This window comes from Olea europaea, chromosome 4, assembly GCF_002742605.1.
Source record: "Olea europaea var. sylvestris chromosome 4, O_europaea_v1, whole genome shotgun sequence".
In the NCBI taxonomy this organism is placed as follows: Eukaryota; Viridiplantae; Streptophyta; class Magnoliopsida; order Lamiales; family Oleaceae; genus Olea; species Olea europaea.
The window spans coordinates 19,973,324-19,987,029 of NC_036240.1; the positions used below are offsets into that span (position 1 = coordinate 19,973,324).

At 34.7% G+C, this 13,706-nt stretch overlaps 2 protein-coding genes and 1 long non-coding RNA gene across 3 annotated transcripts; 1 reads left to right on the forward strand and 2 right to left on the reverse strand.

The window, feature by feature from the left end:
- The first annotated feature begins 235 nt into the window (after positions 1 to 235).
- LOC111393954 (T-complex protein 1 subunit eta-like) lies at positions 236 to 6,337 on the forward strand. Its single transcript, XM_023019747.1, has 14 exons — positions 236 to 377; positions 1,184 to 1,444; positions 1,981 to 2,106; positions 2,195 to 2,398; positions 3,068 to 3,237; positions 3,351 to 3,486; positions 4,441 to 4,557; positions 4,712 to 4,831; positions 4,910 to 5,008; positions 5,100 to 5,189; positions 5,335 to 5,422; positions 5,735 to 5,823; positions 5,923 to 5,997; positions 6,142 to 6,337. Exons 1-14 carry the CDS (start codon positions 363 to 365, stop codon positions 6,238 to 6,240), a joined length of 1,689 nt encoding a protein of 562 aa, XP_022875515.1. The 5' UTR covers positions 236 to 362; the 3' UTR covers positions 6,241 to 6,337.
- A 1,238-nt stretch (positions 6,338 to 7,575) lies between these two features.
- Positions 7,576 to 9,936, reverse strand: LOC111393144. Its single transcript, XM_023018536.1, has 7 exons — positions 9,763 to 9,936; positions 9,384 to 9,636; positions 9,080 to 9,327; positions 8,852 to 8,999; positions 8,687 to 8,800; positions 8,417 to 8,509; positions 7,576 to 7,688 (listed from the first exon to the last, which is right to left on the reverse strand). The coding sequence occupies exons 1-7, from the start codon at positions 9,934 to 9,936 to the stop codon at positions 7,576 to 7,578; spliced, it is 1,143 nt and encodes a 380-aa protein (XP_022874304.1).
- A 674-nt stretch (positions 9,937 to 10,610) lies between these two features.
- On the reverse strand, positions 10,611 to 12,740 carry LOC111393955. The gene is made up of 2 exons (XR_002702524.1): positions 11,367 to 12,740; positions 10,611 to 11,270 (listed from the first exon to the last, which is right to left on the reverse strand). It is a non-coding gene; the product is annotated as an uncharacterized LOC111393955 (long non-coding RNA).
- Between the last annotated feature and the right edge of the window lie 966 nt (positions 12,741 to 13,706).

Consider the following 13,706-nt stretch of genomic DNA (forward strand, 5'->3'; position numbering starts at 1 on the left):
ACACATTATCACAATTGATTTATCGGATTATTGATTACGCGCGGATGGAATTGAAAAGTAGCAATTTACCCTTACTTAGCGTCGAGACAGTAATTGGCTAATTATAATAGAAGGTTGAAGTTAAAAGAGAGATAAGAAAAAGAATGGGGACATAATTGTTAAATTATAATCGTTTGAGGATGTAAATTGAAATTCAGAAAATAAGCTGTTTTACCAAACCAAACACGCCCTTAAAAGTTTCAAGACAAAGAACCCAAAAGGAACACTTCTTAAAACCCTAGAACGCTCGCGCTCGCTCGCTTGCTCTCTCTCTCTCTCTCTCTCAGTTCCACTCTCACTCTCTCGCACGCTTGCTATTAAAAATGGCGACTATGATGGTAAGTTTAATCTCTCTTCCTCAAATCTCTGTAATGTGCATCTGTGTAAAGTTGTGCGCTTTTGTGTGATTTCATATTGTGTTACTCTCTGTACACGTTGATGTTTTATTCATTTCTCAGGTAGAGTCTAGTCTACTAGTACTCAGTTCATTAATTGAAATTTAGGGGATAACGATCAATTGAAGGTTACCTACTGTATATTTCAGTGAAGATGGAGTGTGGAAAATTCTGAAAATTGAAATTTGTATTTATGGTTCTGCTTAATTTATGAATGTTACTGGTTAATTATTGATGGGTTTATATTTATATCGTGGAAATGCTATTAGGTGTAGAGAAATTGAATAAGTTCATCTTTCGTATTCCAGTTGAAGTTAAGATCTGAATTTAAAAATTGAGTCCCCTGGAAAGAAGATAGTAACTGATTTTGGCAATTTTGAAGTTAGATTGTCATCAATTTTTGGATCATAATAAATTAATAAATGTAATTTGCTGAATATTTTTGACAGCCTTCTCCATATACTTCATCATCTGGGGAATACATTATCTTTCCCTTGCTTCTTTAATAACTTCTGAAACTTCAACCTCTACAAATATGCTGTTATGCTTTGTGGAATAAAATTGACATTGCTGTTTTGAAAACTCTATAACTAATTCCATTTTATTCCTGTTTCAATTTTTCTTTTCTTTACAGAATCCCTAAACCAATAATAGTTGATTTTATCAAAAAGTGAATATATCATTTTTTGTGTTATATATATTCTTCAGTTCTCTAAATACAAAAGTTAATTCTGTTTGTCAAACAATAGCAACCTCAAATCATACTGCTGAAGGAAGGGACAGACACGTCCCAAGGAAAACCACAGTTAATAAGCAACATAAATGCATGTATGGCTGTGGCTGATGTAGTTCGGACCACTCTTGGGCCAAGGGGTATGGACAAGCTAATCCATGATGAGAAGGGAAACACTACCATTTCGAATGATGGGGCCACCATAATGAAGCTTCTTGACATCGTTCACCCTGCTGCAAAGATCCTTGTGGACATTGCCAAGTCACAAGACTCGGAGGTATCAATATCTTTGAATTTTTGTTGTTGCAGTCTCATCTTAGACATCAATATTCTCATTTCTTTTAAATAAATGTGAACTATTAGCACATATGTTTCCTCTATAAGATAAATGTTTTAATTGATTCAAAACCTGAGGGTGCTTTATTCAATTTTTTGGAGCAAGTGCTATTTTGAAGATATTGACAAATTATAAATTAGGTATGCGAGTAAATGAGGCTTGCTGTAATTTTTGCAGGCAATTTCCTTGACTTATTAGTTATTATTTTGAAGTTAAAAACTTGAGGGAATTTTTCCCTGGTAAGTTTAAGAGATCCACCAAGCTGAACACAATATCCGTTCTTTTCATCGTCAGTTAATGTGTTGGCTGAATCAAGTGCCGCTCTTCGTTAAAACCTGCAACATGCAATTGTCTGTTTAATGTGGCAGTAATATGAAGCTTTAAATCAGTAACCTATACAGTGTCTTTTTCATAATCACTCTCTGTTTCTCTATGGCTAAGAAATTGTCACCGCTTTATGTTGTTTTGTTTTGCAGGTTGGCGATGGAACCACTACAGTAGTTCTGCTTGCTGGAGAATTTCTAAAGGAAGCGAAGCCATTCATTGAGGATGGAGTTCACTCTCAAAATCTTATACGGAGTTATCGAACAGCTAGTCATTTGGTAATGATTTCAAAATCCTGTTTTGCCTTCTTGAATTTGGGCATAACCTGTGGTCTACTTGTTTCTCATGTAACGTGTTCTGTAATAGGCCATTGAGAAAGTTAAAGAATTAGCTATCAGCATAGAGGGGAAAAGCTTAGAAGAAAAGAAGAATTTGCTGGCTAAATGTGCTGCTACAACACTCTCTTCGAAGCTTATTGGTGGTGAGAAGGAGTTCTTTGCATCCATGGTTGTGGATGCTGTCATCGCTATTGGATACGAAGATAGGCTAAATATGATTGGAATTAAGAAGGTATAAGAACCTAATGTTCAATCTTAAAATTTATATAAATCTTTCTTGCTTGTTTTCGATTGATTATAACCTTTATTTTACTGTATACATGTGAATGTTTTGGTTACTTGGTAGTTGGTATTAGATTTTTTCATTGGTGCATTTTTGCATCTTGAACTCTTGTTAGTAATGTTGTTTGGGGGTAGTTTAATCACGCTCTTAGCATTGTTGCTGTGATAACTTCTTTGAATGGGAGAAAATGTCCATTGTGTATCTTGTTATAGTCTAGACAGTTAAGCTTAACTGTTGTGCTTTTATCTCAAGTTTGTTATGGATCTCTAGACGTTGATGTTTAGACAGAGTCACAGATAGAATGCCTTTTGTTGATCTTTTGGCTGATTTATATGGTCATATCAATGGTTAGATTTTCTATATTTATAGGGGTGCACTGTCTTAAAGCCTGTCAGTGAAATATTTATTTTTCATAAACAAGATTACACAATATGTTACTATTGTTGGAAGAGACAAATGGAGTATATAAGATTCATAAGAAAACTCAATTAAAGGAAAAAGGAATTCTGAGAAACAAACTCTGAATAATTTTGCAGATTTTAATTTTATATATAACCCTTGTAATATTTTTTGAAAAAAAAGGCAAAAAAGAAAATTTCATTTTCACTGCTTTTGTAGGTTCCTGGAGGTAACATGAGGGATTCTTTTCTTGTGAATGGAGTTGCCTTCAAAAAGACATTCTCATATGCTGGTTTTGAACAGCAACCAAAGAAATTTGAAAATCCCAAGATACTTTTGTTAAACATAGAATTGGAGCTAAAATCAGAGAAAGAAAATGCCGAGATAAGGTAAGGAGTTTTTGACCTCATTACATTTATTCTACTTCCTCCATTTGGACCACTGGTAAGTACAGCGAATGCCTATTTAATTATTTTGGCTGACAATTTTTTGCACCTCACAGGTTGTCAGATCCATTACAGTATCAATCAATTGTTGATGCAGAATGGAATATCATCTACGACAAGTTGGATAAATGTGTTAAGAGTGGAGCCAAAGTTGTTCTGTCACGGCTTGCTATTGGTGATCTGGCAACACAGGTGCTGACTGTAGTATTCTCTTTTCACTTGTTAACTCATATAGTTTGTTGAGGAAAATACTTAATCCTAGCTATTACCTGAACACATTGAGTTTTCCGAAGAATCAGCTACTTCATGTATATTTATTGATTTATTCAAGAAGCCCAGGTCTTGGATGGAATTTTGTTGCATATTTTCGACACTTAATTGAACCAATTTCTGACAAAAACATTGTTTACAATTTTCACACTGAAGTCGCATGATGATTTACACTAGCCAACTTTTTCTTTAAGTAGTGAATGACAGTAATAATCCATGCCATAAGTGCTCATGAGCAACGGATGGGTTATGTCCAAATTCGTATTTGGCTTTATCTCTATGATATATTTATATATATATGCTGAATCGACGTCGACTATCACCCCTAGCCTTCCAAACTAATGATGTGGCTTCGATTCCCGCTACCCGCTCTATTATATTGTTCAATACATTTACGGATAATATTACTAATTTCGTCGGCTAGAATGTGGAATAATGATAAAGAAAGTGGAGGGGAGAAAAGAATTTACAAAAAACAGGATTCCTGAAAAATGGATTAATTATTGATTCAAAGAGGGGAGTCGAAGTAGAACACTTTTGTTGGTTGTTGACAAATGGAAAGCATGGACAAAAGAAAGATGGGTAGAAATGAATCCTTAAACTTAAGAACTTCTTGTTCTCCGTAGCGCATTTGTCTATTGTACCTTCTTCAAATTCTACTAATTCACCCGCCATTACTTCATCAAGACCATGAATACAAGCAATGCCATCGCCTACTATATATATATATATATATATATTAATTATAGAACTAAAAGGAAATCATTTTGACAGAAGGTTATGTATCAAATGGGCATTATTGTAGAATGAAAAATGATTTGAGTTCATAATCTTTATTTACAAGAAAAAAATATCTTAATTGCTGTTTGTTTGCAGTATTTTGCAGATCGAGATATATTTTGTGCAGGACGTGTTACTGAAGAAGATCTGCAACGGGTTGCTGCTGCTACTGGTGGAACAGTGCAAACAACTGTGAACAACGTTATTGATGAGGTTGGTCATAATTTTTATACCTGATTTAAACTGACCAAATGCACATGCCCTCCTCTTGAGGATGTTACAGTTTTATTTTTTTTATTTTTAAACATTTTTATGATAAATGTTTATAATAACTGCTGATCCAACTTTTTCTTTTCCTGTGGATAAGGTTCTCGGTTTTTGTGAGCTTTTCGAGGAGAATCAAGTAGGGAATGAGCGATTTAATATATTTAGTGGATGCCCATCTGGCCTCACTGCCACTATAGTTCTGCGTGGTGGAGCAGATCAGGTTTGTGACTATTACCATTCAGCAAATTGTTGCATGATTTAGACTATGGCCCTCTAACATTTGTCTTTGATGTTTCAGTTCATTGAGGAGGCTGAGAGAAGTTTACATGATGCAATTATGATTGTCAGAAGGGCTCTGAAAAACTCCACCATAGTTGCTGGTGGTGGTGCTATTGACGTATGAATCCTTTACCATCTTGTACGAGGTGTATATTTGAGGACTTTCAATCTTGTCTATTTAATCATTAAAAGATATCTTGCACATGCAGATGGAAGTAAGCCGATACTTGAGGCAGCATGCACGTACAATAGCTGGGAAGTCTCAGCTCTTTATAAACTCTTATGCAAAGGCTCTTGAGGTAGTTACTACAAAAGTAATGTTGTTAGTTCTTTCTGGGAAAAGCCCATTACATCTGTGACTACAAGAAACTAGACCTCCAAGATGGATATAAACATTTGTTCATCTATACAATATCTGCTTCTAAATTTAACAATTTGTTTCAGGTTATCCCGCGGCAACTGTGCGATAATGCTGGTTTTGATGCAACTGATGTGTTGAACAAACTAAGACAAAAACATGCTCTTCCATCTGGTAAGCCACTATATAATTATTATTACACACTACTACATATATGCCGTATGGTCTGCTGAAGTAGGTGAAATGCATTGTCATCCTCCTTCGTACTGTTGTGCCTGTGTGGAGATGGTTGTTTGGTGTTTCATGGGTCTATTTCAAACATAACGTGCATGTTTGGTACCACAGCAGTGCATAGATTTGGACCATAGAATAAACAAGATCTTAACTCCTTTTTTTCTTTCTTTCTTAATAACATCTAGCACATCAATCCTCCCTACATAACGTGGCATAAGTGTGGTAATTTTACTCGTTCTGAGATTTGAACAGGAGAGGGTGCACCTTATGGTGTAGATATCAACACTGGTGGAGTTGCTGACTCGTTTGCTAACTTTGTGTGGGAGCCAGCAGTTGTGAAGGTATCTTTGAATTGCGCTTAATTATGGGACGTTGATTGTTTGATATTTTCAATGCGCTTGCTAACAACTTCAACGTTTTCAAATCCTTCCTTTTTACAGATTAATGCTATAAATGCAGCTACTGAAGCAGCTTGCCTTGTGTTGAGCGTTGATGAAACCGTTAAGAATCCTAAGGTAATTTCAAATTTTTTTGTCAATGTCTTAAAACTCAAAAGTCCATTAAATCCATGAAAGTCGGGATGTTGTAGTTTCCACTTCCACTTGAAATGTGGTCCTCATGTATTGATTTCTATTGCACTTTGATTTCTTTGGATACAGTCGGAGAGTGCACAAGGAGAAGCTGCTGCAAGTGCCATGGGTGGCCGAGGACGAGGTGGACCCGCTTTCCGAGGTCATGGACGGGGAATGAGGAGGTGATGGGGCTTTTGCAGTTTTCTCACTGAAAACATTATTTGCTGAATTTTGGTTTACAATTTCCATATCCACCCCCCCCCCCCCCCCCCCCCCCCCCCTTTTTTTCCCTCCCCCCCCCCCCCAATTATCTGGTTTTTTGAGCACCCCTACTTCGGTAATTTTAGTTCACGATGTGTTTAACAGCTGAAACTTTTGATTCTGACCAAGATTTGCTTATTATTGCTGTTTTTATCTTGTAATTTTATCTTGTCCCTATTTTTACTGGGATTTTTTCATTGTCTTGCTCATACGATTGATCTTTGACAACTCATAATCTTCTTGCCGCATTAGAATTATTTGATCACGTCCATGAACAAAACAAATTTCATGTACAGGGTAAGGTAAGGTAGGTAACAGAGAATTCTTGTAATCAATTTTAATGTCTTAGATTTCTTATAGCAAATTGAAAAATCATATAGTTAGATGATTGGATCAGAATTTCTTCAACAAAATAATGAAAATAAAATCTCACTTTCTTTTCAACACCCCATCTGTATGTAAACATAGCATTATTCAAAAAAATAAAAAATAAAAAATGATGCATTGAATCCTTTTTTCTTGTTTCGTTAGGACGTATTTAGATATGCCCATCAGGTAAACAAAACAAAATTACAAATAGAAACTTCTGCTTCCAACTTTCTATGTCCGGAAAGAAACTTTCTATTTTATGAAAATTACTGAAACAATTCCATCGACTGCATTTGTTAAGGAAAGGCCAATACGTATATATTCTAAATTCTCAGTAACCTTTTCAAAATGAGAAAGATCCACAAGTCGTAAAAGACATTCAAAATACCATAGTTGTCAAATCTGACCCGGATGTCGATCCGGACAATACAGTGGGTCGACGGATCAATGGTTTAATCAGCGATTTGGTGGTTCAACTAGCAGGTCAATTCCTATAAAAAAAAAATATTATTATCTATTTTTATGGAATAATAATTTTTTTTTTTTCATTTTCTACTAATAACTAATTAACCTCATATTATTTTGTCAACTAAGTATCAGTTTCTATTACAAATTCATATGTAGTGAAATATGGATTTGAAACAATAAATGATTGGAGAAAAAAAAAATAAAAAAATACCACCTACTTCAAATGGCAAAGCTCAACAAGATAGCTTCATATACTATAAGAATATTCTTTCAAAAGTAAAACCATCAAATAAAAGTTAAACGTAGGTAAAGAACATGTTAATAAAGTAAATTATTTAAAATAAGTCAATATTTTCTCAATTAAGAAGAGTTAAGAGTGCATCCATGATGGAGTCTTGAACATAAATTCTTCAATTTCTTCCCTTACATCAATGATGGAGTCTCAGTCATACTAAAATCCTCGTTTTCATTATTTGTTTCACTTCTATTATCATTTCCATCACAATCAAGATCAAGATCATCAAAATGTAATTCATCTAAAAACAGTTTTAAATTTTAACGTTACATCATATATACTTTAATAAAAGAGAAGCAATAACATCAGTCAAATAATTACTATCATTTTTATCATTTTGTATAGAGCATGCCCCCAAATCACGACGAAATATCTCCAACTCATCATCTACCATATTTGGTGGATCCTCCTCTTAATACTCAATTGCCATATATGCCAAACTTTTCAAAGTCAATAGGATCATAATTTCGATTTTTGAAATGATTCCTAAACAAAGTTCAATATTCAATTTATAATTAATCAAAATATAATTTTAGTAAAAGAAAGCAAAATCTTAAAATAAAATAAAAAAAATCACAAAAGGATGAAAAGATTTATTTAACTAACATTACCATTGTTGCAATCGTAAATTATAGTGAACATAAACAAGATCATTAAACATTTGGTGCTCAAGTCTATTTCTCTTTTTAGAATGAATATGTACAAACATGCTCCAATTTCTATCGCAACCTAAAGAACTACATGTTTGACTTAATACTCGAATTGCAAGTTTTTGTAGATTTGGTGCACTACTACCATAACACATTCACCATTCATCTGTACCAAAACAAAGAGAAAGTAAAATAGGCATATGTTAAATAAACTAAAATCTAAATTATATAACATAACAAAGTACATAACATAAGAATAACAATTTACCAAGTGCCATTCTATGACGATCAGCTACAGTAGATTAACGTCCAAAGTCACCATGTGCTTGCCTAAATAGTCTCATTTCACTAGTTAATTTGATTATTACATCAGGTTGATCATAAACATCTCTCTCAATTACATCTAAAAGTCCTGAAATAGTATGTTTATGATTTTCCATATCAGGATTATTGTATTGGAAAGAAGGGTTTAACCAATACCCAACGACATGAAGATTCTTACGCAATTGACTATTCCGTCAATTTTGAATAATTTGCAAATAAGGAGTCACTCTACTCTTCCATTTTTGAAATCTATTCTCCATCTCACTTTTTACCACAAGAATAGCTTCATACAAGTAGCCCATCGAAGGCTTTTCATCACTATCAACGATCCGTAGAACACGAACGAGGGGCTCAGTAAGTTGCACAATAGTAATACACTCTTTCCAAAACACAAAATCAAGTATGTCATCAACAAATCTTTTTCTTTTACTTTCCTTTGCATATGCTGATAAAGTCCATTCTCTAGACAATACCATTGCTCTTAATGGATCCTTTTGTGCCAATATGCTTTGTAGAGCAATAAAGTTAGTGGCAAAACGAGTAGTAGCAAGTCGAAATATTTCCTTTCTTCCGGTAAACTTCCTCATCAAATGTAATGGGTAGCAATGGTTGTATATGTATTTCGTGATTTTTACGCTTGAGATATGACAATACTAACTTCATCAAGCTTACCAATATTATAAAACATTAGATTAGTGCAATGGGCTGCACATGGAGACCAAAATAATGTTTGAAACTCTTGACCCAATAACCTACCAGTAGCAACATAATTTGCAGCATTATCCGTCACCATATGGACTACATATTCTGAACTTACAAATAATACAACATTTAGAAATAACTTGTATAACATGTCAGCACTTTTTGATTCATCTGAAGCATCTACGGATTTTAAGAGTAGTGTTCCTTTCAGACAATAAAATAAAAATTAATAAGAATTCTTTTACATTGATCTGTCCAACCATCTGGTATAATTGTACAACCAATTGTCTTCCATGTTAAATGATAACTTTCAACATAACTCTGTACCTCCTCAACATTTTTAACCAACAAATAACCACGAAAACTGTGAAAGTTCGGGCCTTTATAGCTAGGACCCATGCTGACATCTATACTTTGTTGATAGTTCACAGAATTTACGACGTTGAAAGGAATACACAAATCAATCATCCATTTCGATATAGTGAGATCACATTTCTCTATAACTTCTTTACTCTGAAGAACACTTTTGATTGTAAATTGATCACTAAGTTTTGTTCTTGGCATGAAGTAAGAACCAATTCCTTTCTATTCTTTTAAATCTGTAGTTCTCATTCATTTTCTTTCATTTTTTCCAATAACAACACCCTTTCCTTTAGAATTGGGAGGGATGATTTCTTGAACATCATCTTCGCCCAAATCTCTATACACTTTCTCTTCACGTTCTCGATAATAAGAACTACGTGGGTTATACTCATCAAGAACTTCTTTAGTTATCTGCTTCTTTGCAGCAAAGATTTCCAAGTTTTCCTTCATCTTGAATCTAACATCAGAAGGTACCCTATGACACGAATCTCGTCACCTTATAATCCCACTAAATATTGTTTGACCATATTGATACCACCTCTTGCTAAAGCCTTTCCACAATACAAGCAAACAAGTTTGTTGTTGTTGTTGGTTATTTTTTTATTTTTTTTTCAATAGAACCAGTTTCTAACATCTCTGTACAACGGCCCATGCTATATCTGTTCTTCATTTAGAACGATTCTTTGGTAGAGAAGCACTTTGCGGTGTACTATTATCATATGTGAACTATAAAAAATAAATGCAAAGCACATAAAAACAGTGATCAGCAACATTAATGAAAAATGAATCACACCAAGCCAGCATATACAAAAAGGGATTATGTAGTTATTAATTGAGCAAGTGGTGCTATTCAATATATGGGATAATGAACATTTTGATTTGATCATCCAAGTAAATATTTCCGCCTACATTTTGTTTCCTAATAATCTGTCAATCCATTTTGTTGCTGAAGTAAACAGATGCAATCATCAGGAGTTGCAGACTCATAAAGGGGACTCTATTTCATTTGAATAATGACCTAAAAAAGTTCAATTCAAAAATGCTGCAAAGACCAATTCTCCCCAAATGTTCCTTTCTACTTTCAAAATAAAAAATAAAATGCAATCGTTCATAGTCTCAAGACATGCCTAGCCCAAAAATTTATTTAACACAATAAATAGTCCAAATTCACATGCAAACATGTGAGAGAGTTTAATTCAAAACCATAGCGCTGTATCACTATGTTGTATGTGTTAGTAAAGTGAATGGAGCATTATCACAATATGTATAATAGTCTTCCTCATTGTCATTTTAAAGGTAATGCTGATATAGACACTTAACCATATACATTGCCCCTCCTCTCTCATTTTCACATTCCATTTCCCGATGGTTGACATTGCTTAACGTCCCATACAATATATTTCATCATCGTCAATTGACTTGATCATTGTAGTGTAGTGATGAAACTTCCTATTTTGCTTTGTTCTTCACTACGTTCGAAGACTTCCCCCACCTCAACCACATGGTTAAATATAAAAGGAAAAACTTATTGCTTAAACATTCTAAAATTTAAGGTACGTGGGCAATGTCTCCCCAAAGATAGATCGGCCATATGACATCCCTATGCACATGCGTGCAAAAGTTCCATTAACCTCAAATGAGGCCTTCTTCACCTTGCATCTAAGCTGCACAGGAATGGCACAAAGGAGGTCTTTTTTCCCTTGCTCCTAAGCTGCACAAGAATGGCACAAACCTATCCCAGACCGAGAGTGCAGCTTCATATAACACCATGCAACTAACAACAGCTATTGAAATAAGAGACAAATTGGTTCATATTTCTTTTGAGATTACAAAAAACTTGAATAAGAAAAATATAGAAACGAGAAAATCTAGTTCCAAACCAGGTGTTGCAGGGACATGAAGGTATAATATTATCCCTATGGTGCATGCAAGTGTTCTTTTGACCTCAAAAGAGGCCTTCTTCTCCTTGCACCTAAGCTGCACAGGAATGGCACAAAAGAGGCCTTCTCCTTGCACCTAAACTGCATAGGAATGGAACAAACCGATCGCCAAGAAAGAGTGCAACTTCATACAAAACTATGGAAATGATTTTAACAGAATCAGTTAAACTTGTAAGAGTTAAAGAGTCAGTTCATATTTTCTTCTGAGATTACATCAACAAAAAATAAACATGAAGGAATTGTAGGAAGGAAATAAATCCGCTTATATAAACAGGAAATATTTCAAGTTGAATATTCAAAAAAAAAAAAAAAAATTGCTGTTTGTGACAGGCCAAGTCACCTGGAAGGACTACCTGTATCAGATTTAATCCCAATCTCATAATCAGATGCTTGAGGGCTTAGGAGATGTGAGTGGGATGAACCTCCATATTACTGGAACCATCACAGGGAGTAGCAGCAGTTGCCAGGTCTCCTCACCATCTGTAACAGGTGGCCCATTTGGTACGAGTGCAGGTTCAGGGATGGGCGGTAACAAAGAAGATTGGAACCTCCATCAGTTTCCAATTCTATTAATGCACTGGTTAAAAATTAGCAAGATAAAGATTAGCAAGGTGACCCACTAGAAAAGGAAGTGGTTTGGCCTAGGTTTAGCAGCAAAACTTAAGGAGCACAACACTTGTGACGATGGTGATTGTGAATGTCCCTTGATTGAGATATTCTTTCAGAAGTAGTATCACGACGACATCTTCGAGGAGCTCCTGGCCTAATGCATTTCCTATGTCGTGTATCAATGAAACTTCCCCGTTTTGTTTTATTCTTCACTTCTTTTGAAGATTTCCCCCACGATAATCACATGGTTAACTAGAAAAAAGGAGAAACTATCCCTTATCGACTTTGAAAAGGCAAGAATTAAGTCAATGAATGTATCCAAGGCAAAAAATGAATAGATGGCTACCAAGAGCGTAGGACCTTACTATTTGAAAAGGCAAGAATAAATTCCAGTAAGTTCCTCCAAGAGGCTCAGCACACTCAGGTATCCCCCAAAATCGACCAGACCATATTACATCCCAATGCTTCTTTTGACCTCAAAAGATGCTTTTTTCTCCTTGCAACTAAGTTGCACAGGAATGGCATAAAAGAGGCCTTCTAACGGTGCACCTAAGCAGCACAGAAATGGAACAAACCGATAGCGAAGAAAAAAGTGAAGCTTCATACAGAACTACGCAACTAACTGGGAAGAGTCAAGAGTCGACTCAATTTTTTTCTAAGATCACATGAAACTGTAAGAAGAAAAAATTACATAAACAAGAAAATAACCAGTGAAGCAGTGCGTTCTATCTATCATGCCAAAGTGCAGCTGCTACTTATTCTCATAGAGGCTTTGGACCTGGAAAATCTCCTTCAAATGGTCCACGATGAAATTCCGTTCAGGTTTTGACTTTTGAGCAATTTTTTAGTTCCCTTTCTTGTCATCTATACTTGGATTGCATGTCAAGTTAATTTTTTTCTAACAGTAAGACTTAAAAAAAAAAATAAAAAAAATAAAAAATGAATTCTGATATTAGATTTAAAAACCTTTAGGAAAGTGAATTAACCAAAAAACCATTTGTAAAAACATGTAATGAGGGAAAGCATGTGCAGAAACAGATAGATGAAGCTGTTATATTCGTGCATTGTTGATATATTGGTTGTTCGTCAATGATAGAGAATTCAAAGTTTCTCTATGCGCCATAACTTGAGTGTCTAGATCATGCAAGTTACATACTAAGAGCACAAGCACAGAAAGTGGGAACAAATGGGAGAGTTTGAGAGTGTTTGTTTTGAGAATTTAAGTGTTGTAGGGGCTCACACTAGTGTGTAGTGCATAATAATTGAAGTTTTTTTAAGATATTCAATTTGCTAGATGTTTATAAGGGAAAAAAACGTAGTAGTAATTTTTGAAGTCTTGAAAAAAATAAGTTGTTGGATTTAGTGCGCAATAATAAAGAGATGAAATAGAGACATCAACACAAGAATTTGCGTGGTTCGGCAGTGTGCCTACGTCCACGAGAGCAAAAGGGAGATAATATTATTCAGTAGTGAAAAATAGGGTTATAACATATTATTTATATTAACTCTAGTTTAGGCCCATAAAAGACTTTAAGGCCCGTACAAGAAAATATCTTTGTAAAGGGAACCTGTGTTCCATTCTATATGAGCCACATACACAATATAAGTTAAATGCTATCCTGTCGCCTCACATTTGTTTTCCATTTCTGTGCACGTTGATAGCCACAATTT